This window comes from Coregonus lavaretus (genome assembly GCF_964263955.1).
Source record: "Coregonus lavaretus genome assembly, chromosome: 28".
NCBI lineage: Eukaryota > Metazoa > Chordata > Actinopteri > Salmoniformes > Salmonidae > Coregonus > Coregonus lavaretus.
In genome coordinates, this window is record NC_140015.1 from 41,678,554 (window position 1) to 41,703,726 (window position 25,173).

The following is a 25,173-nucleotide window of genomic DNA, read 5'->3' on the forward strand; positions in this document are numbered from 1 at the left end:
GTTCCTTTAGTTTGTTCTGCTCATTTCCATATCAGGTTCTACCTGTTCTCTCTCCCACTCCCTGTCTCTTTATAGCTCTTACAATGTGCCTTGGCATACATTCTACAAGTGTCTGGAACTCCAAATGTAGTTCTGATTTAGTGTTCCAAATGAAAATAATTTGATTAAATTGGTTAATATGGTTAAATTACATCAAGACTGAGTAATGCTGTGATTGTTTTTATTATTTTGTATTGAAATGTTTGACTTTATTTTCCCTATGTCCTTTCAATATAGGAACAATTTGTGAAATGACAGCCTTCTGTAAATATGGACAAAAGTCTATGGATTCATTTTATGGTATGTGTCTTGCAAAATTATGTAAAATGACAGGTTGAGAAGGAACGCAAACTGTCTCCCTATGTGTGTGCCATCCCTAAACATCAAGTGTTTGTGGTTCATTAACATGTTTATTGTCAAGGTTAAAAAATTAATAAAAAAAAAAAAAAAAGTGAATAGAACTCTATTGGAGGGATGTGACATCATTCTTCCACAAGAAATTCCATAATTTAGTGTTTTGTTGATGGTTGTCTTCAATTGGGTTGAGACCTGGTGACTGAGACGGCCATGGCATATTGTGAAACATCAGCAAGTTCAGCAGTCTTTATCAATGAAGCTCCTGCCAAACGTGCCCCAACAATCACCAATCGATAAGCTCTTCCCGAGAAGGGTCGCAGTCTCTCCTGGTAGCAGCTCCTCTCTCCCCAGGGGTAACAGCTCCTCTCTCCCCAGGGGTAGCAGCTCCTCTCTCCCCAGGGGTAACAGCTCCTCTCTCCCCAGGGGTATCAGCTCCTCTCTCCCCAGGGGTAACAGTCCCTCTCTCTAGCAGCTATCTCTCTCTCTCTCTCTCTCTCTCTCTCTCTCTCTCTCTCTCTCTCTCTCTCTCTCTCTCTCTCTCTCTCTCTCTCTCTCTCTCTCTCTCTCTCTCTCTCTCTCTCTCTCACACACACACACACAGTGCAGTAATTAGAATCCCTATATCAGCTTTTAGTGATAGTCTACTGTGTGTTCTCCCCTCCTCTGTCTCTCTCCATCACTCTCTCTGTGTCGTCTATTGATGTCTTTCATCTTGTCTGGTGTCTCTCTCCATCATATCCTATTCTTCTGTTGTTGTCTCTGTGTCTTGTCTGATGTCTCTCTCCATCATATCCTATTCTTCTGTTGCTGTCTCTGTGTCTTGTCTGGTGTCTCTCTCCATCATATCCTATTCTTCTGTTGCTGTCTCTGTGTCTTGTCTGGTGTCTCTCTCCATCATATCCTATTCTTCTGTTGCTGTCTCTGTGTCTTGTCTGGTGTCTCTCTCCATCATATCCTATTCTTCTGTTGCTGTCTCTGTGTCTTGTCTGGTGTCTCTCTCCATCATATCATATTCTTCTGTTGCTGTCTCTGTGTCTTGTCTGGTGTCTCTCTCCATCATATCATATTCTTCTGTTGCTGTCTCTGTGTCTTGTCTGGTGTCTCTCTCCATCAACAGAAATATTGGTGAGGGTTAGGCCTACTCCAATACAACATTGAAAACATGAAAACACGACTACATAACACCATTAAATACAGTTGGAATATAGTTACAACACTCAAACTGTTTCCATCAAACAGAAAAACAACAAGAAAGCTGGATAAACACATTTAGATTTCTACATACTGCACTTTGCTTTTGCATGACCCATACAGCTGTTTAAGGTCATACAAAGGCTGAGTGCAGTATCAGCATTTAAGGGGTCATAGGTCAGATCAGTGGTCATGGTTGATATGGTTGGACAAAAAACCCAACTTTAAAGCTATTTTTCTCAGATTCACTGTTTGCGTAGACTGCTCTTTGCCTTTGTAGGGCAGTAGTTCAGTTGGCTTCCCTTGCCCTTAGTCTGCCTCCTGTCCCTCCTATCGCCATGGAGACACCTTCCTGAAAACAATGACTCCATACTTTGCTGAAACCTGTTCTGCCAGTTCATGTCCTTAAAGATGAATGTTGGAATGTTCCAATGTGGTTACCCCAAAAAGATGCCAAGACAGATCACACATCCATAACTTGTTTCCTGCTTGTAGCAGGCCGCGTTCACAGGAATCCTTTTCTCTAACTATAAGTCATATGATTTCATGAGAATATTTTTCTGGAGTGAGAGTGTAATGCAAGTCAAGGTGTCCTTGGATGAATGTCAACAAGATTTATAACCAGCATTGTTAAATTAACTGTTGTAATAAATAAATAAAATATTTTTAAATGTATTGTCACAGACACCAGATAGATGCAGTGAAATGTGTTGTTTTACAGGGTCATAGTAGTACGGCGCCCCCTGGAGCAAATCAGGTGTAAGTGCCTTGCTTAAGGGCACAGACAGATTTTTACCTTGACGGCTCAGGTATTCGAACCAGCAACCTTTCAGTTACTGGCCCCACTAGGTAATCTTACCATACCAGTTCACGCCCTCAAAGAAGACACTGTTCAAGTGCTCAAATGTAGTCCATGAAGAGGTATTAGGATTTTGTGCACAGCTATTCTGCCGTACAATTGCAAACTACAGCTACACATTTGGTCAAAGATGAGTTCAGACCTAAATCAGGCTTCATAGTATCTGTTATATCTTGTGACAAAGTGTCCTGGTTCAATTATCTTCTGTTTCAGAGAAAATGGAGGGTCAAATTTGATGTAACTACAAAATCCCAGTAAAAACCAAGGAAAGAGCAGTAAGTGAAGTTACTGCCATCTGGCTTTGTTCCACCATGTTCTACTGAAGTTACTACGGTTTTCCTTGGTATTCTATCAGGCTCTGAGTTCAGGCCATCCCGACCATGACACTCACCCTCACACACTCCATGAGACAGCCAGTGATCCAGTTATCACCAGAATAAACATGGCACAATCACGCGGAAACATTATGGTTTAACTCGCATTGAAATGCAAATACCCCGATAATGGTAAGAAAGATAGCAAACAAAATATTGAAATGCTCGCTAACATAAAGAAAAGGACAGCATTGATAGTAATACAAAGTCACATAAGTATAAACATTCTCCGTGATGAAATAGTTCTTACCTTATGGATAAAAAAAGCTTGAGGGTTGCTACAATACAACATTCAAAACATGAAAACACAACTACACAACACCATTCAAAACCACAAGAAAGCTGGATAAACACATTTAGATTTTTTAGATACTGCACTTTGCTTTTGCATGACCCATACAGCTGTTTAAGGTCATACAAAGGCAGAGTGCAGTATCAGCATTTTAGGGGTCATAGGTCAGATCAGTGGTCATAATAAGATGATACATCAGTGCATTTACACTTATCTACCTACGACATATTTGGCTGGACAGCAAAAACAACTTTAAAGCCTTCTTTGTCTTCAGTTGGACTGTTTTCTAGTTGATGCTCATTGCCTTTGTAGGGCCGTTTATTCAAGCAGTCAACGGACAACAACTCTTAATGCAATCACGGGGAAAACACTTTTGAAAGCAGTTTTGACCTTTGTTTAAAAAGAGGGGGATCCAAGCTTTCCATTGATAACACGTTTATTTGTATACTCCTACAATTGTGCTAATGCATTGTTTTAAAAATGCAGTTACAACTGGAGTATCAAGCATGGTTTAGGCACATTCACAACAGAGCTCTTAAAGGGGCAACGGCATCTTAAAAGGGCAACTTTGTAATAGAAACCACCCCAACAACAATTCTGAGTGAATAATAATAATAATAAATAATAATAATAATCAGGAAGTTGTGTCCAATGGGGTAAATGCAGATGGACAAACCCCATGCTTCATTTATAGCCACTATGCTGCATCCGTTGGGCTACAGGTGATCATGCTTATTGCTAATAGAACATCTGATAACAGACCATGAATACAGGATATATGGTTCAATATGTTAAAATCATTTAACATCTGATAATAGACCATGAATACAGGATATATGGTTCAATATGTTAAAATCATTTACCATCTGATAATAGACCATGAATATAGGCTATATGGTTCAATATGTTAAAATCATTTACCATCTGATAATAGACCATGAATACAGGATATATGGTTCAATATGTTAAAATCATTTAACATCTGATAATAGACCATGAATACAGGATATATGGTTCAATATGTTAAAATCATTTAACATCTGATAATAGACCATGCATATAGGCTATATGGTTCAATATGTTAAAATAATTTAACATCTGATAATAGACCATGCATATAGGCTATATGGTTCAATATGTTAAAATCATTTAACATCTGATAATAGACCATGCATATAGGCTATATGGTTCAATATGTTAAAAACATTTAACATAATCTTTACCAATATCTTATTGGGCTCATTCATGGAGGTGGAAATGATATTTTAGATGGTGTCAGCATCATTGTATTTCCATTCATTCTGGAGTAAAACTGCCTTTTTCTTGTCACCAGAACTGAGCTTCTTAGAACTGAGCTTCTCAAGAAGTTTCCCCAGGAGGACCCTGGGAACCCTGGGCAAGGGGACTGGAATTGGTCAAATTTGCAGTTTTAATACATTTACAGAAATGATCCTCTTTTCCTAAAAGCATGACGGTCATGACTTGTTTACGTGAAAGGGGAGATTAATTTAGCACAAGACAATCAATCTGAGATCGACGTAAGGATTTTTTTTTTGTTGCTTTAACCCCTGAGATTTGGCTGTTCTACGAGTACGAATGGTCTGAGGCAGGCGTTAGATTACAAGCGTTTTCAAGTGTAACGTTAATAACGATGGTTTTGGGGAACAGCTCAGAGATTTAACGATGCTCCTACAATGGTTCTAGCGATGAACTTAGCCTTAAGATGCTTTTGGGAAATCGGATCCTGGATGAGACCATCTGCTAAATGACTAAAATGTCAAATGTAAGGTTTTAAACACCAATATCATATTACTGTATTTTTTGAAAACAGGGGAGGGAATGGCCGGCAGGGATGTAGCTCAGTTGGTAGAGCATGGCGTTTGCAACGCCAGGGTTGTGGGTTCGATTCCCACGGGGGGCCAGTATGAAAAAAATATATAAAAAAAATAATGAATGCACTCACTGGATAAGAGCGTCTGCTAAATGACTAAAATGTAAATGTAAAATGTTATTGAACAACCCCATACCATACTTATTTCTCTGAGAGTGAGGCAGATATATTATTACTGTGTAAAACCTAGCAGTACTACTTATTTCTCTGAGAGTGAGGCAGATATATTATTACTGTGTAAAACCTAGCAGTACTACTTATTTCTCTGAGAGTGAGGCAGATATATATTACTGTGTAAAACCTAGCACGACTACTGATTTCTGAATGCAATGTAATGCAACAAAATAGGAAAATCGGCAAGGAGGATGAATACTTTTGCAAGGCACTGTAGGCAGATATATAGCATTTCATCCATGAAAAAACATGATTATTTGTCTCTCTGAAATGAAAGCATCAAGTGATCAAATACATGTCTGTCATTGAACAACCCCATACCATGATTAGATAGTGAAAAAACACACCAATATCTTTCATAATTACTTTAAACAATAAAAGATAATTTACCAAAACTTCTGAAAAGTGATATATGGCGTTTTTGAATGAAACTCTTCTCATGTTTCCCCATCTGAGCTCAGAGTAGATGAGAGACTGATGGGCGGTTTCCCAGACAGAGTTTAATTGAAGTCAGGACCAGGTCAATTCTACTGAAGTATCTCCACAATATCCCCACACGTCTTATTACCTGTTCTGTCTGTGTCACGTATACTCCCTCTCCGGCGTTCCAGGTCACCAGCTCATTATTATGCACAGCTGTCACCATCGTTACGCCCCCTGTGACCAATCAGACTCACCTGGACTCCATCCCCTTCCTCATTACCTCCCCTATATCAGGCACTCCCTTTGGTTCCTTCCCCAGGCGTTATTGATTCTGTTTCAGTGTTTCATGTCTGTACGCTACTCCTGTTTCTTGTTTTGTTCTATGTATTATTAAATTCACTTCCTGTACTTGCTTCCTGACTCCCAGCGTACAAGTTACAGTCTGGCTGTAGCAGGCTGCCTAGTAAATTAAATGTCTTTGGCCCCATTACACTGAAACATGTAGGCACAATGTTGTCCTCATCAATGTAATTTGCAAGAACAAAATATTCAAACCGTTCTGTATATGAGCTCCACTACTCAATACTTTCATCAAATGGTCCAATGTTTCCAACAATTCCTGCGATTTTTCATTTCTCAATAGGCTCCTGATTGTCACTCACTTCAGTATTGTCCACAGCAATATTTTCCTCAGTCACGTGATCTTCATTCACTTCACTCACTGACATTTCCTCCTTAATTCGCTCATTTAGTAGATTTAATTAAAAGGTTTGTCTTCATAGACAAAAAAAATGTCCTATCCTTTAATCACGTTGTTTTCCCGCTCCAATGTCCGTCTCGAGTCCTTTTCTGCCGTCCATGACGATGTTAACTCCAGTGGTGGAAAAAATACCCAATTGTCATACTTGAGTAAAAGTAAAGATACCTTAATTGAAAATGACTCAACTAAAAGTGAAAGTCACCCAGTAAAATACTACTTGAGTAAAAGTCTAAAAGTATTTGGTTTTAAATGTACTTAAGTATCAAAAATAAATGTAATTGCTAAAATATACTAAAGTATCAAAAGTAAAAGTACAAGTATAAATCATTTCAAATTCCTTACATAAAGCAAACCAGAGGATTTTCTTGTTTTTAAAATTTACATTCAGCCAGCCACAAATTTACGTACACTCCAACATTCAGACAATTTACAAACAAAGCATTTGTGTTTAGTGAGTCTGCCAGATCAGAGGAAGTAGGGATGTTCTCTTGATAAGTGCGTGAATTGGAACATTTTCTGTCCTGCTAAGCATTCAAAATGTAACGAGTACTTTTGGGTGTCAGGGAAAATGTATGCAGTAAAAAGTACATTATTTTCTTTAGGAATGTAGTGAAGTGAAAGTAAAAGTAGTCAAAAATATGAATAGTAAAGTCAAGTACAGATACCCCAAAAAAACTACTTAAGTAAAAATACTTTAAAGTACTACTTAAGTACTTTAAACCACTGGTTAACTCTCTTTCTTAGCTAGCTAGATTATGCACTTGCCTCTGCTAGCAATACACTGTGCTAACATTAGCCTATTCTGGACCACAGAAAATAACAGTTTTAAACAGTTGTAAAAACCCACTTCTTCCAGACAGAATAGTTCCTGTAGATTTAGACTTACTCATCACCAATCTTTTGTTATGTCTGGTGGGTTTCATAACCACGTCTGTATAACAATTCAGTAATGATGAGACGGGAGACAGGAATCAGTTCAACCATTTATCTGGAACGTGATCATCTCAACACATACAAACCCCCATGATGCTCTGCAGCACAACCCCAATATACAACAAATACATAAAAAAGGAAATCGACACTAAACAAAACTCATAGAGGAATTTAAATGTTCAGTTGTAGAAAGTAGGGCCATGGGATAGGGTCAGAAAGGTCAGTATGTTTGATAACTGGTTACAGAGGTGACATAACAAGCATAAGGTCCATTATAACACAGTGAAGTAGAGGTGGGAGCTAAAAGCAGACATGGACAGTGAGACGGTGTGAGGAGGTCAGGGGTGAAACACTAGATCAGGACAGGTAGAAATGGCAGGGCTGGAAATAGACACAGAGACACATTCTGATCATGGCTCAGACCTGACCTGAGACACCCAAACAGAAGATGCCATAGCAAAGTCCTGTCCAGTAGGCTATATGGGATTTCCTTTCATCAAAATCCAACACATGGAAATGTGTCCAGTGTGTGTGTGTGTGTGTCCAGTGTGTGTGTGTGTGTCCAGTGTGTGTCCAGTGTGTGTGTGTGTGTGTCCAGTGTGTGTGTCCAGTGTTTGTGTGTGTTCAGTGTGTGTGTGTGTGTCTAGTGAGGCATTTGTCAATTAAAAGTTACTTTAAAGCTTTAGTGAAAGGATGGAATGACTTAGTGTTACTAACATTTAGTGAAAGGATGGAATGACTTAGTGTTATTAACATTTAGTGAAAGGATGGAATGACTTAGTGTTACTCACATTTAGTGAAAGGATGGAATGACTTAGTGTTACTAACATTTAGTGAAAGGATGGAATGACTTAGTGTTTAACATTTAGTGAAAGGATGGAATGACTTAGTGTTACTAACATCATATCAAACCTAAAACATTAACTTAATAAAAAAGTAGGAGAGTGGATCAGTAAACCAGTCAGTATCTGGAGTGACCACCATTTGCCTCATGCAGCGCGACACGTCTCCTTCGCATAGAGTTGATCAGGCTGTTGATTGTGTCCTGTGGAATGTTGTCCCACTCCTCTTCAATGTCTGTGCAAAGTTGCTGGATATTGGTGGGAACTGGAACATGCTGTCGTACACGTCTATCCAGAGCATCCCTAATTGGAACATGCTGTCGTACACGTCTATCCAGAGCATCCCAAATTGGAACATGCTGTCGTACACGTCTATCCAGAGCATTCCAAATTGGAACATGCTGTCGTACACGTCTATCCAGAGCATCCCAAATTGGAACATGCTGTCGTACACGTCTATCCAGAGCATCCCAAATTGGAACATGCTGTCGTACACGTCTATCCAGAGCATCCCAAATTGGAACATGCTGTCGTACACGTCTATCCAGAGCATCCCAAATTGGAACACGCTGTCGTACACGTCTATCCAGAGCATCCCAAATTGGAACATGCTGTCGTACACGTCTATCCAGAGCATCCCAAATTGGAACATGCTGTCGTACACGTCTATCCAGAGCATCCCAAATTGGAACATGCTGTCGTACACGTCTATCCAGAGCATCCCAAATTGGAACAAGCTGTCGTACACGTCTATCCAGAGCATCCCAAATTGGAACATACTGTCGTACACGTCTATCCAGAGCATCCCAAATTGGAACATGCTGTCGTACACGTCTATCCAGAGCATCCCAAATTGGAACATGCTGTCGTACACGTCTATCCAGAGCATCCCAAACATTCTCAATGTGTGACATGTCTGGTGAGAATTCAGGCCATGGAAGAACTCTATTTAGTTCAGCTTCCAGGAATTGTGTACAAATCCTTGCGACATGGGCCGTACATTATCATGCTGAAACATGAGGTGATTGTGTTTGACACAGGGACCACCTGACACAGGGACACTGAAGAGGAGTCACCCCAAACATAACACCCTGGATAGAGGGGTTGACACACTAGAGAGATATTCTACATTGTTGCTCCAGTGTGTTTTACTAATATTTAGTGAAAGGATGGAATGATTTAGTGTTACTAACATCATATCAAACATAAAAATTTAACTTAATAAAAAAGTAGGAGCATGGATCAGAAAACCAGACATGTTTCAGTCTGAGCCCATGGTATGTTAATAGTGTAACATGTTTCAGTCTGAGCCCATGGTATGTTAATAGTGTAACATGATTCAGTCTGAGCCCATGGTATGTTAATAGTGTAACATGTTTCAGTTTAGGCCCATGGTATGTTAATAGTGTAAAAAATGTCAGTCAGAGCCCATGGTATGTTAATATTGTAACATGTTTCAATCTGAGCCCATGGTATGTTAATAGTGTAACATGATTCAGTCTGAGCCCATGGTATGTTAATAGTGTAATATGTTTCAGTCTAGGCCCATGGTATGTTAATAGTGTAACATGTTTCAGTCTGAGCCCATGGTATGTTAATAGTGTAACATGATTCAGTCTGAGTCCATGGTATGTTAATAGTGTAACATGTTTCAGTTTAGGCCCATGGTATGTTAATAGTGTAAAAAATGTCAGTCTGAGCCCATGGTATGTTAATAGTGTAACATGATTCAGTCTGAGTCCATGGTATGTTAATAGTGTAACATGATTCAGTCTGAGCCCATGGTATGTTAATATTGTAACATGATTCAGTCTGAGCCCATGGTATGTTAATAGTGTAACATGATTCAGTCTGAGCCCATGGTATGTTAATAGTGTAACATGATTCAGTCTGAGCCCATGGTATGTTAATAGTGTAAAAAATGTCAGTCAGAGCCCATGGTATGTTAATATTGTAACATGTTTCAGTCTGAGCCCATGGTATGTTAATAGTATAATATGTTTCAGTCCGAGCCCATGGTATGTTAAAAGTGTAACATGTTTCAGTCTAGGCCCATGGTATGTTAATAGTGTAATATGTTTCAGTTTAGGCCCATGGTATGTTAATAGTGTAACATGTTTCAGTCTGAGCCCATGGTATGTTAATATTGTAACATGTTTCAGGCTGAGCCCATGGTATGTTAAAAGTGTAACATGTTTCAGTCTAGGCCCATGGTATGTTAATAGTGTAATATGTTTCAGTCTAGGCCCATGGTATGTTAATAGTGTAATATGTTTCAGTCTAGGCCCATGGTATGTTAATAGTGTAATATGTTTCAGTCTAGGCCCATGGTATGTTAATAGTGTAATATGTTTCAGTCTAGGCCCATGGTATGTTAATAGTGTAATATGTTTCAGTTTAGGCCCATGGTATGTTAATAGTGTAACATGTTTCAGTCTGAGCCCATGGTATGTTAATAGTGTAACATGTTTCAGTTTAGGCCCATGGTATGATAATAGTGTTTCAGTCTGAGCCCATATCTATTTTTTACTTGTTGTTTTTTTTTTACTTGTTGTTCATGTTGTTTTTGACACCTGACACAGGGACACTGAGCAGTCATCATACCAAAGATGAAACCCTGGATAGAGGGGCTTAGTGAATGTGGAGTGGAATGTGTACAGGTGGGTCAGTGTGTCAGAGGAGACTCTGTAGAAGGACAGAGTGCCGGCTGGCCAGTCCAGATACACTCCTACTCTGTGGGAGCTGGAGGAGGGGACGTCTATGGTAGTGGACTTATTATTGTGACAGGCAGAGTAACTGTTTTCAGAGCAGCGCAGACTCCAGGAGTTGTCATTGTATCCAAGCCCAGAGCCCTTAAAACTTCCTCTCCTGATGATTCCTTTATATGCCACTCCTATATCAGCCCTTCTCACACTCCACTCTACCTCCCAGTAACAGCGCCCAGTCAGACCCTCTCTACACAGCACCTGTCCACAGTCCTCAAATCTCTCTGGGTGATCAGGATACGGATGAACCTTTGGCCCATGTGTCACCTTTCTGTTCTCCTCAGACAGAGAGAGGCGAATGTATAATGTGTTTGGGTCCAGTGTGAGATCACAGGCATCTGATGGATGAAACCAGACACAATATTAGAAATCATCATCATTCACATTAGAATGTTTACTCACTTTCCACTAATTCATTTAATGTAGATGTTTCTAGGTATCAAAAGGAGAAGTTACGGTAACTTGAGATTTGCTCAGTGATCATATGTTATACTGTATGGTAATATAAAACACACTTATTCCCATTAATTACACACACACACACACACCTGTATGCATGAATGAACACAAACATTTCTAATGTAACACGAACACGCCACACACAGACACACACATTGTCAAAGCAACTCTTTGTAAACTTTGGTGTCCCTGATTTGTGCTTCTGTAGAACTACAGCTGATATTTAATATGACCAAGTATGTAATGATGGTGGTCTTTGACTTTGACTTCACTTGAATTAAGACTTATTCTTAGTCATATTCTTCACAGCAGTCAACACTCACATTTTCTAAGTCCAGGTTTCATTGTGTACTCTCCACCATGTTCCACACTGTAGCGGTAAGCAGAAGAACAGACAGTCATTGAGTGATACACCTGAACTCACACACACACACACACACACACACACACACACACACACACACACACACACACACACACACACAGGACACACACACACACGTGCACACACACACACGGTCAGCATATAACTTAGTCCAAGTGGTGGTAAGAATGTTTGTCTTAACTAGCCTGATAACTCCAACATGTCTGATATGAACATTGACATAAACCCTCTACATACTTGAGTTTCTCCAGTCTGCAGTGTGGATCCTCCAGTCCAGCAGAGAGCAGTCTGACTCCTGAGTCTCCTGGGTGATTGTAGCTCAGATCCAGCTCTCTCAGGTGTGAGGGGTTTGACTTCAGAGCTGAGACCAGAGAAGCACAGCCTTCCTCTGTGACTAGACAGCGCGACAGCCTGCAAAGAGTCAAATCATATTAAAACCACACTGCTATTCTTTGGTGGTCAAAATAGTGGCTAAATATATTTTCTCAAAATGTTCAGATACATCAGTGTCCTGAAACCTTCCATATCTATTCATAAATGAATGTTTCATTATTAGAAATGACAAATTATCAAAGTATTGCTTGTAGATAGAAAAATGCATTTTACAAATATTTGAGTAGACGGACCAGAGCAGTTTAAAAAGCAGTATCAGTCAAAAGACAGACAGTGAGGTATCAGATTTAGATTGTATTGAGTATACAGTCCACACCATATCTAGTTTGACAGTGAAGATAACATTTTAAATGTGGCTCTATACTCCAGCATTTTGGATTTGAGATCAAATGTTTCATATGAGGTGACAGTATATAATGTCACCTTTTATTTGAGGATATTTGAATACATATCTGTTTCACCGTTTAGAAATGAAAGCACTTTATGTGTCTAGTCCCCCATTTGAAGAAGTCATAAGTATTCTGACCAATTCACTTATAGTGTATTAAAGTAGTCAAAAGTTTAGTATTTGGTCCGATATTCCTTGAACACAATGACTACATCAAGCTTGTGACTCAAACACGTTGGTTGCATTTGCAGTTTGTTTTGGTTGTGTTTTGGGTTATGTTTTGCCCAATATTAAAATGGTGGATGATGACTGGAGTAAATTTCTGTCTAAGTGAGTAGATAACATGTTTCTAAACACTACTAAATTAATCCTGATGATGCCATAATTAAGAAGAAAAAATGTAATGAATCATGAATAATAATGAGTGAGAAAGTTACAGAGGCTACAACAAAACATGCTAACCTCTCACCATTACCAATAACAGAGGGGGTTTGATCCTTGTGCCTCTGTAACTTTCTCATTCATCATCATTCACGATTTATTCATGATTATTCATAATCATGGTAGCATCCACATGAATGTAGAAGTGTTCAGAAACATCTTCTATTCTTACTGACAATACAAGTGAAGTGACTCCAAAATGACAGGACATTATTCATCATTCAGTTTCTATTGGGAAAAACATCATCCAAAACACAACCAAGACAAACTGCAAATGTATTCAACAAGTTTGTGGAGTCACAAGCCTGATGCAATCACTGCAGGTAAGGAATATGGGACCAAATACTAAACTTATGACTACTTTAATACAATATAAGAGAATATGTCCAAATTATTACGACTTTTTCAAATGGGAGAACTAGATACATGAAGTGCTTTCCTATCTAACGGGTAAAACAGAATGTATGAATAACCTCAAATAAAAGGTGACATTCTGTACTGTTGCCTAATATGAAACACTATATCTGAAATGCAAAATGTTGGAGCATAGCGCCAAATTTAAAACTGTAAGCTTCACTGTCCGAACACATATGGTGTGGACTATGTGTGCCTGGTAAACACATGTGGATCTGGTGAACAGTTATCACTTGTTGACTAACTACAGGAATACTGACCTCAGAGTCTCCAGTTTACAGTGGGGATTCCCCAGTCCAGCAGAGAGCAGCTTCACTCCTGAATCCTTCAGGTCATTGTTACTCAGATCCAGCTCTCTCAGGTGTGAGGAGTTTGACCTAAGAGCTGAGACCAGAGAAGCACAGCCTTCCTCTGTGACTAGACAGCCTGACAGCCTGCAAAGAGTCAAATCATATTAAAACCACACTGCTATTCTTTTGTGGTGAAAATAGTGGAAGAAAATATTTTCAAAACGTTCAGATACATCAGTGTCCTGAAACCTGACATATCTATTCATAAATTAATTATTACTTATTAGAAATGACAAATTATCAAACTATTGCTTGTAGATAGAAAATTGCATATTACAAATATTTGAGTAGACTGACCAGAGCAGTTTAAAAAGCAGTATCAGTCAAAAGACAGACAGTGAGGTATCAGATTTAGATTGTATTGAGTATACAGTCCACACCATATCTAGTTTGACAGCGAAGCTAACATTTTAAATGTGGCTTTATACTCCAGTATTTTGGATTTGAGATCAAATGTTTCATATGAGGTGACAGTATATAATGTCACCTTTTATTTGAGGATATTTTAATACATATCTGTTTCACCGTTTAGAAATGAAAGCACTTTATGGGTCTAGTCCCCCATTTGAAGAAGTCATAAGTATTCTGACAAATGTACTTATAGTGTATTAAAGTAGTTTAGTATTTGGTCTGATATTCCTTGAACACAATGACTACATCAAGCTTGTGACTCAAACTCGTTGGTTGCATTTGCAGTTTGTTTTGGTTGTGTTTTGGGTTATGTTTTGCCCAATGTTAAAATGGTGGATGATGACTGGATTAATCTTCTGTCTAAGTGAGTAGATAACATGTTTCTAAACACTACTAAATTAATCCTGATAATGCCATGATTAAGAAAACATCTTTAATTAATGATGAATAATAATGAGTAAGAAAGTTACAGAGGCTACAACAAAACATGCTAACCTCTCACCATTACCAATAACAGAGGGGGAATTATCCTTGTTCCTCTGTAACTTTCTCATTCATCATCATTCACGATTCATTAATGATTATACATAATCATGGTAGCATCCACATGAATGTAGAAGTATTCAGAAACATCTTCTATTCTTACTGACACTACAAGTGAAGTGACTCCCAAAATGACAGGATATTATTCACCATTCAGTTTCTATTGGGAAAAACATCATCCAAAACACAACCAAGACAAACTGCAAATGTTTTCAACAAGTTTGTAGAATCACAAGCTTGATGTAATCACTGCAGGCAAAGAATATTGGACCAAACACAAAACTTTTTACTAAATGAATTTGTCCAAATAATTACGACTTTTTCAAATGGGAGAACTACATACATTAAGTGCTTTCATTACTAAACGGTAAAATATATATTTATGAATAACTTTAAATAAAGGTGACATTCTGTACTGTCGCCTAAAATGAAACATTATATCTCAAATCCAAAATGCTGGAGCATAGCACCAAATTTAAAACTGTTAGCTTCACCGTCCAAACACATATGGTGTGGACTATGTGTGCCTGGTAAACACATGTGGATCTGGTGAACAGTTATCACTTGTTGACCAACTACAGGAATACTGACCTCAGAGTCTCCAGTTTACAGTGGGGATTCTCCAGTCCAGTAGAGAGCAGCTTCACTCCTGAATCCTTCAGGTCATTGTTACTCAGGTCCAGCTCTCTCAGGTGTGAGGGGTTTGACCTCAGAGCTGAGACCAGAGAAGAACAGCCTTCCTCTGTGACTCCACAGCCTGACAGCCTGCAAAGAGATCATCATGATTTCACAAACACACTGTTAATATAACACCAGTAGTGTAGAAGGACAATGGCAGATGCATTTGGTTTATTCTCTCAAACAACATATATATGAATCTTCTGTCTCCTAGAATTGTATGGTCATAATGTTATACTAATGTGAAAATCAATGCATTTATTCTTTATGTTTTTCAATTGAATATTATATACATATTATAATACATATTTTACTCTAAACTGAATATTTCTTCCTGATGATTAGTACTTAAATGTCATTTTATATACTCACAGAGCAGCTCTGGAGGCTTTGACCACTGGCAGCAGCCTCAGAAGACCTTCCTCTGATCTGGAGTATTTCTTCAGGTCAAACACATCCAGCTCCTTTTCTGAAGACAGCAACACAAAGACCAGAGCTGACCACTGTGCAGGTGACAGTTTGACTTCTGAGAGACTTCCTGATCTCAGGTAGCTTTGGATCTCCTCCACTAGAGAATGGTCATTCAGTTCATTCAGACAGTGGAACAGATTGATGCACCTCTCTGGAGAGGGATTCTCCCTGATCTTCTCCTTGATGTACTTGACTGTTTCTTCATGGCTCTGTGAGCTGCTTCTTGTCTTTGTCAGTAGACCTCGTAAGTACTTCTGATTGGACTCCAGTGAGAGGCCCAGAAGGAAGCGGAGGAACAGGTCCAGGTTTCCCGTCTCACTTTGTAAGGCTTTATCCACAGCACTCTTGTAGACAGTAACGTCAGTAACTTGCGGTTCGGCCATTAGATTCTCATTGTTGTTGATAAATGAGAGGAACACATATACAGCAGCCAGAAACTCCTGAATGCTCAGATGAACAAAGCAGTACACCTTGTCCTGGTACAGCACACATTCCTCTTTAAAGAGCTGTGTGCACAATCCTGAGCACACTGAGGCTTCATTGACATCAATGCCAGCCTCTTTCAGGTCTTCTTCATAGAAAATCAGATTGCCATTCACAAGCTGTTGAAAAGCCAGTTTTCCCAGTGACAGAATGCTCTCTTTATTCCAGTGTGGACCTGTCTCTTCTTTCCCAAGATACTTTTCATTCTTCTGTTTGGTATGAAACACCACAAGGTGTATGAACATCTCAGTCAGAGTCTTGGGCATCTCTTCTGTCTTGTCTGTACTCAACATGTGTTCAAGGACTGTTGCAGAAATCCAACAGAAGACTGGAATGTGGCACATGATGTGGAGGCTCCTTAATGTCTTTATGTGTGAGATGATTCTGCTGGCCAGGTCCTCATCACTGAATCTCCTTCTGAAGTACTCCTCCTTCTGTGGGTCATTGAACCCTCGTACCTCTGTCACCTGGTCAACACACACTGAAGGGATCTGATTTCCTGCTGCAGGTCGGGTAGTTATCCAGAGGAGAGCAGAGGGAAGCAGATTTCTCTTGATGAGATTTGTCAGCAGAACATCCACTGAGGTTGACTCTGTGACGTCACAACAGATCTTGTTCTTCTGGAAGTCTAGGGGCAGTCGGCACTCATCCAGACCATCAAAGATGAACAGAACTTTGTACTTGTCGTAGTTGGAGATCCTTGATTCTTTGGTTTCGATTGAGAAGTGATTGAGAAGTTCAATCAAAGTTTTTTTTTCCTTTTTCATCAAATTCAGCTCCCGAAAAGGGAATGAAAATACAAATTGGACATCCTGATTTGCTTTTCCTTCAGCCCAGTCAAGAATGAATTTCTGCACAGAGACTGTTTTTCCAATGCCAGCGACTCCCTTTGTCAGCACAGTTCTGATAGGTTTGTCTTGTCCAGGTAAGGGTTTGAAGATGTCGTTGCATTTGACTGCAGTCTCTGGTCTTGCTTGTTTCGTGGTTGTTGTCTCAATCTGTCTCAGCTCATGTTCATTATTGACCTCTCCTGTTCCACCCTCTGTGATGTAGAGCTCTGTGTAGATCTTATTGAGAAGTGTTGGGTTTCCTTGTTTAGCGATCCCCTCAAATACACATTGAAACTTCTTCTTTAGATTAGATTTGAGTTCACGTTGAAGAATCACAGCACGCTCATCTGAATCTAGAAATAACACAGAGGATATTAATATTACGTCTGTTTTAATGCCTACAGTATTCTAGGACTGTTATAACATTTTAAATTGTAATACTTTATTCTCTTAACTGACTGTATAAATGTTTTCATAATGCATTACAGACTAGTGTGACTGATTATATTATTATGATCTCTCTCTCTCTCTCTCTCTCTCTCTCTCTCTCTCTCTCTCTCTCTCTCTCTCTCTCTCTCTCTCTCAATTAATCAACACAACACATCCCTGCTGCTACTTGATGAGGTCACTAGGTGTTGTGTTAAGGCTGCTACAATATCATTGAGTTACACAGCTACTTTAGCTGTACTTTAGCTACAGCTTTTAAATGTTTGTTATAAAACAGCATTCAACATGAGGCAGACAGCTCTTACTTTTCTCCAGTGTGTCAGCAAGCTCCTTCTGGTTCATTTTCCTCAGGACGTGCAGTGTGATCTTCAGAGCCCCCTCTCTGGCACTGCTCTCCTGCTTCTCATCTTCAGCGTCCACCACTTCCTTATCCTGCTTCTGACTCTCAAAGCCTTCTGGGAGTTCTGGACTAAGAATCCTCTTGAACATCTTCAGCTCTTTCTTTACAAATGTCATAATATTCTCTTCAAGCAACTGAAATAAATCAAGTAAATAAGTTAAGCAAGATACTAAATGCTTTCTCATTAACACCTGAATGAATGATTGACAGATCAACTTTACTTGAGGTAAACAAAAACAAATGTACATAACAGGACCACATACACTGAATATGGAGGCCAGGTCTGTTTGATGACTCTGGGAAGACTGACCACTGAGAATCTCTGACTCTGATCTCTCCTGTTGGTTTCTGTGGACAAAACATGAGATTACATCTCCTCATCCAGGGAGTGCACACACACACACACACACACACACACACACACACACACACACACACACACACACACACACACACACACACACACACACACACACACACACACACACACACACACACACACACACAGGGAGGGAATGTTGTGTTTGTTTAATATTGTTTCAGGACTATGAAAATGGAAAAAAGGATTAGCCTATGGATTATGAAAACAACAAAAATAAATGCTAAAATGGGAGAGGAGAAATGACTAGAGACAGTGTTGTTTAACTCACTGACCATGACCCATGAGTTCTTCTTACCTTAGTTCACTAGAAAAGTCTCCCTCTCTGAAGTTTATAGGTTGACCCATAGACTGGACACTCTTCATGGACACACAGCTGGGTACAGGGGAGGCTGGTCTCTCCTGCTTGATTGGGCTTCAACACAACAGAGACAAACATTACGTCTCTCATCTACTCTGAGCTCAGATGGGGAAACGAGAGTTTCATTCCAAAACGCTATATATCCATTTTCAGAAATGTTGGTAAATTAGCTTTTATTGGTTAAAGAAATGATTAAACCACTACAAGGCTTTATAAAGGTGTCTAAAGTGGGTAATTTCCACTTTAAAATGTCAGACTTGATTTTCCCTGAGGAAAAATTTATGAACCCCTACAGAAAATATCCCTTAATTATAATCCACCTAAAAATACACATTTGCTTTTGCTGCAGGATTATGTTCCTGCTGTGAGAAACAGGGTCAAATTAAGATATGGCATCTGTAAATGCATTCATCTTAAGGTAGTTAGGTGAGACAACTATGTATCACAGTCAAATATACAGGATACGAACAATACATTCCAGCTAAACAATGGTTTTAAATCACATCTCAAATCTACAATAGTTATATTGAAGGTACCCATTAGTAATCATTTCTGATGAAAAAACACAAATGTGATTTTCTTTTCTCCTATATAGCATTTTCTAATATAAATTCTTAAACAATATTGTCAGCTCACCTCTTAGTTTTGGTGTCATGTTCCCCAGAGAGACTCATTTTAGAGGCAGGGCCCCCCTCCTCTCTCTCCCCAGAGAGACTCATTTTAGACCACTGACCCCTAAACAGAGATGCAGCATGTTGGTTGTGGTGAACACAGTGACAACTAATTATTGAATGTCCATTGTTCTCTTTTATTCATGATCTCTCAGAAATAAAACATTAACTAACAGACACATCCAAACAGTCAGGTTATTTAATGCAATTACTTTTCTAGCCCAATGACTCCTCAAAACCCGCCCACAAGGCCTGAAAACTATCCCAAAATATATTTCCCTGATAGGCCTACATCTTATTTCAGACAGCCTCCAGTAGCCTGGGCAAGATGTAGGCAAGATGTAAGCTGAATGATTTAGCAGCTTGCTTAGTTCAAATTGACAGATTAATATATTTAACATGAATAGCAAGGCGATGTTGAGGTAGGAAGTGCTTCTGTTACCAAGTAACCTGCTGGAATAGGCTACTGAGAATGGGGTCGTAATTTCAATCAATGAATGAAATATTAATAATATGGATATGAACTGAATAGGCCTGTGCTTGTCAACAACAGCCAGGGTATTTCTTTACCTGTAGCCTAATCTGGCTGACTGTTACCTTCAATCTAATGCATTCTAACATCTGATCAGCAATTGAGATAGAACTGTGACCATGGTGACACTTGATAACTTCCAATTGAATTAACTAAACACGGCCATTATTAATTACATAATAACACAAGGCTACAACAACAATAAACTGAAGTTAAAGGCTATTTATTACATCTGTTTGCCAGCTCCAGGTTGGCTACACAAGTGGCACAAAATGATTTGCAACGACTCCAGTCATTTCAACATATTTATAGTATAAAACGGTAGACTACAGTAGCCTACATAGACATACAGTGAGGGAAAAAAGTATTTGATCCCCTGCTGATTTTGTACGTTTGCCCACTGACAAAGACATGATCAGTCTATCATTTTAATAGTAGGTTTATTTGAACAGTGAGAGACAGAATAACAACAAAATAATCCAGAAAAACGCATGTCAAAAATGTTATAAATTGATTTGCATTTTAATGAGGGAAATAAGTATTTGACCCCTCTGCAAAACATGACTTAGTACTTGGTAGGCAAAACCCTTGTTGGCAATCACAGAGGTCAGACGTTTCTTGTAGTTGGCCACCAGGTTTGCTCACATCTCAGGAGGGATTTTGTCCCACTCCTCTTTGCAGATCTTCTCCAAGTCATTAAGATTTCGAGGCTGACATTTGGCAACACGAACCTTCAGCTCCCTCCACAGATTTTCTATGGGATTAAGGTCTGGAGACTGGCTAGGCCACTCCAGGACCTTAATGTGCTTCTTCTTGAGCCACTCCTTTGTTGCCTTGGCCGTGTGTTTTGGGTCATTGTCATGCTGGAATACCATCCACGACCCATTTTCAATGCCCTGGCTGAGGGAAGGAGGTTCTCACCCAAGATTTGACGGTACATGGCCCCGTCCATCGTCCCTTTGATGTGGTGAAGTTGTCCTGTCCCCTTAGCAGAAAAACACCCCCAAAAGCATAATGTTTCCACCTCCATGTTTGATGGTGGGGATGGTGTTCTTACGGTCATAGGCAGCATTCCTCCTCCTCCAAACACGGCGAATTGAGTTGATGCCAAAGAGCTCGATTTTGGTCTCATCTGACCACAACACTTTCACCCAGTTCTCCTCTGAATCATTCATATGTTCATTGGCAAACTTCAGACGGGCCTGTATATGTGCTTTCTTGGGCAGGGGGACCTTGCGGGCGCTGCAGGATTTCAGTCCTTCACGGCGTAGTGTGTTACCAATTGTTTTCTTGGTGACTATGGTCCCAGCTGCTTTGAGATCATTGACAAGATCCTCCCGTGTAGTTCTGGGCTGATTCCTCACCGCATTGCAACTCCACAAGGTGAGATCTTGCATGGAGCCCCAGGCCGAGGGAGATTTACAGTTATTTTGTGTTTCTTCCATTTGCGAATAATCGCACCAACTGTTGTCACCTTCTTACCAAGCTGCTTGGCGATGGTCTTGTAGCCCATTCCTGCCTTGTGTAGGTCTACAATCTTGTCCCTGACATCCTTGGAGAGCTCTTTGGTCTTGGCCATGGTGGAGAGTTTGGAATCTGATTGATTGATTGCTTCTGTGGACAGGTGTCTTTTATACAGGTAACAAGCTGAGATTAGGAGCACTCCCTTTAAGAGTGTGCTCCTAATCTCAGCTCGTTACCTGTATAAAAGACACCTGGGAGCCAGAAATCTTTCTAATTGAGAAGGGGTCAAATACTTATTTCCCTCATTAAAATGCAAATCAATTTATAAAATTTTTGACATGCCTTTTTTCTTGATTTTTTTGTTGTTATTCTGTCTCTCACTGTTCAAATAAACCTACCATTAAAATTATAGACTGATCATTTCTTTGTCAGTGGGCAAACGTACAAAATCAGCAGGGGATCAAATACTTTTTTCCCTCACTGTACAAATGAATAGGCTATTTAATGGCCAACAGATCTATCATTCTCCACATTTAATGTCAGTTTCATTGTGGAGGTTTTTCTCATAACAGAAGCACATGTTGGAGTTCCATAACTTCCATTTTCAAAATGTCAAATTTCCACTCGCGAAACCCAAGAACTGAGCGTAAAAACCTTCGCATGATATGGTTTTCCATAAGCAAAGTCGACATTAACCCATATGAAAATGCATCAAATTCCCTTTCAGGATCAATATTTTGGTATTTTTAAGGTAAATGATGAAGACTGCTGTCTGTTGAAACGTCGGTTATCAGGTTATTACATTATTTCATCTGAGCTCATAGAGTGAGACTCTCCTTTTCTTTTACAAGTGTTCTCCTCTGTTACCCAGCACCTCTCCTAAACAGGTGTTCTACTCTGCAACCCAGCACCTCTCCTAAACAGGTGTTCTACTCTGTTAGCCAGCACCTCTCCTAAACAGGTGTTCTCCTCCGCTAGCCAGCACCTCTCCTAAACAGGTGTTCTCCTCCGCTAGCCAGCACCTCTCCTAAACAGGTGTTCTCCTCTGTTACCCAGCACCTCTCCTAAACAGGTGTTCTACTCCGCTAGCCAGCACCTCTCCTAACCAGGTGTTCTCCTCTGTTAGCCAGCACCTCTCCTAAACAGGTGTTCTACTCTGCTACCCAGCACCTCTCCTAAACAGGTGTTCTCCTCTGTTACCCAGCACCTCTCCTAAACAGGTGTTCTACTCTGTTACCCAGCACCTCTCCTAAACAGGTGTTCTACTCTGTCACCCAGCACCTCTCCTAAACAGGTGTTCTCCTCTGCTACCCAGCACCTCTCCTAAACAGGTGTTCTACTCTGCTACCCAGCACCTCTCCTAAACAGGTGTTCTACTCTGTTAGCCAGCACCTCTCCTAAACAGGTGTTCTACTCTGTTACCCAGCACCTCTCCTAAACAGGTGTTCTCCTCTGCTACCCAGCACCTCTCCTAAACAGGTGTTCTACTCTGTTACCCAGCACCTCTCCTAAACAGGTGTTCTACTCTGTTAGCCAGCACCTCTCCTAAACAGGTATTCTCCTCTGCTACCCAGCACCTCTCCTAAACAGGTGTTCTCCTCTGCTACCCAGCACCTCTCCTAAACAGGTGTTCTACTCTGTTAGCCAGCACCTCTCCTAAACAGGTGTTCTACTCTGTTAGCCAGCACCTCTCCTAAACAGGTGTTCTCCTCTGCTACCCAGCACCTCTCCTAAACAGGTGTTCTCCTCTGCTACCCAGCACCTCTCCTAAACAGGTGTTCTCCTCTGCTACCCAGCACCTCTCCTAAACAGGTGTTCTACTCTGTTACCCAGCACCTCTCCTAAACAGGTGTTCTACTCTGCTAGCCAGCACCTCTCCTAAACAGGTGTTCTCCTCTGTTAGCCAGCACCTCTCCTAAACAGGTGTTCTCCTCTGTTAGCCAGCACCTCTCCTAAACAGGTGTTCTACTCTGCTACCCAGCACCTCTCCTAAACAGGTGTTCTACTCTGTTAGCCAGCACCTCTCCTAAACAGGTGTTCTACTCTGCTACCCAGCACCTCTCCTAAACAGGTGTTCTCCTCTGTTACCCAGCACCTCTCCTAAACAGGTGTTCTACTCTGTTACCCAGCACCTCTCCTAAACAGGTGTTCTCCTCTGTTAGCCAGCACCTCTCCTAAACAGGTGTTCTACTCTGCTACCCAGCACCTCTCCTAAACAGGTGTTCTACTCTGTCACCCAGCACCTCTCCTAAACAGGTGTTCTCCTCTGCTACCCAGCACCTCTCCTAAACAGGTGTTCTACTCTGTTAGCCAGCACCTCTCCTAAACAGGTGTTCTACTCTGCTAGCCAGCACCTCTCCTAAACAGGTATTCTCCTCTGCTACCCAGCACCTCTCCTAAACAGGTGTTCTCCTCTGCTACCCAGCACCTCTCCTAAACAGGTGTTCTACTCTGTTACCCAGCACCTCTCCTAAACAGGTGTTCTCCTCTGCTACCCAGCACCTCTCCTAAACAGGTGTTCTCCTCTGCTACCCAGCACCTCTCCTAAACAGGTGTTCTACTCTGTTACCCAGCACCTCTCCTAAACAGGTGTTATACTCTGTTAGCCAGCACCTCTCCTAAACAGGTGTTCTCCTCTGTTAGCCAGCACCTCTCCTAAACAGGTGTTCTCCTCTGTTAGCCAGCACCTCTCCTAAACAGGTGTGCGTTTCTTTCGCCTCCAGTTTAAGGTAAAGGACACCTGACTTTATATTTAAAGCCTTTTGGAATCCACATTTTCCACTAAATAAGAAGTGATATTTCCTGGGGCCAGAAAAGGCTCTGCATGGTAGGAATGGCCCAGCAGCACTCCAACACTAGTTTGGTGAATTCCAAATGTTCCCTTTATTCTAGATTATTAACCTGAAATACTCACTTTACTTTCAAACTGCGTTGCAGTTTAGAGATGAAACTATGAGCTGCTCTGTCATCTCAAAATGGCCCCTGTACAGATACTTTGTTATTTTCAGTTTCAACTGCAGTCATGGCCTCACCCCTTTATATACCAATAGTAACCAGAGGGTGGCGCTAACAGTCAGTTGCATGTGATTGCAGTAACTCCTGACATTGTGCCAAATCTTGATTCAATTTTTTTATAGTGCTTCTTCAAGACATCTCTTACATTATTTTTGCTAAACTTATAATGTACTCCAAACCAGGTTTAATTGTGTTTTTTTCTCTCCAAAAAATGATTCACTGTAGGCCTATAATAATTGTTAACAGTCCTCAAATAAACTGTCTTAAAATATTTGATGATTAGTTGAATCAGGTGTGTATATGCTGGCCAAGAACAAAAGGTTTGAGAAACCCTGAGATAAACATCAAACCACATCATTGAAAAGCTCCTGCACCATCTTTACCAGACGTTTTGCTGATAACACGTAGACCTACTGATTAGTTTCCATTTTGAAAACGGCTGTCTGTCAGCAACTAAGCTCAAGTAGCAGTTCTACTAACTAGTAATATCTCATTCCAGGTATTCATTGTCTTACTCTGTCCTTTAGAATAGATTATTGTTCAGAAATACTTACTTTATTCTTCAGTTCTCTCCATATAGTGTTTTCTGCGCGGTCGTCTCAAAATGGATCCTGTACAAAAGAAACATTTACTTTCTGTTTCAGCTCAACCGTCTCCCCACCCTGATAATAAAGTGTTTTATTGGTATCTTCCACTAGATGGCAGTAACCACCTGCTGTAACTAGACTTTACAACACCATGTGTTTGGTTTCCTGATC

At 40.2% G+C, this 25,173-nt stretch overlaps 1 protein-coding gene across 1 annotated transcript in view; it reads right to left on the reverse strand.

Moving 5' to 3' along the window:
• LOC311103291 (uncharacterized protein) overlaps window positions 1-25,173 on the reverse strand; it is a 48,083-nt gene that overhangs the window by 21,432 nt on the left and 1,478 nt on the right. Inside the window, 11 exon segments of the mRNA XM_084144824.1 lie at window positions 10,703-11,238; window positions 11,683-11,729; window positions 11,982-12,155; window positions 13,641-13,814; window positions 15,276-15,449; window positions 15,735-17,499; window positions 17,899-18,127; window positions 18,257-18,341; window positions 18,671-18,787; window positions 19,370-19,468; window positions 24,970-25,026. Of these exon segments, the coding sequence (XP_084000950.1) occupies window positions 10,703-11,238; window positions 11,683-11,729; window positions 11,982-12,155; window positions 13,641-13,814; window positions 15,276-15,449; window positions 15,735-17,499; window positions 17,899-18,127; window positions 18,257-18,341; window positions 18,671-18,787; window positions 19,370-19,452 (3,384 nt within the window). The 5' untranslated portion in view covers window positions 19,453-19,468; window positions 24,970-25,026.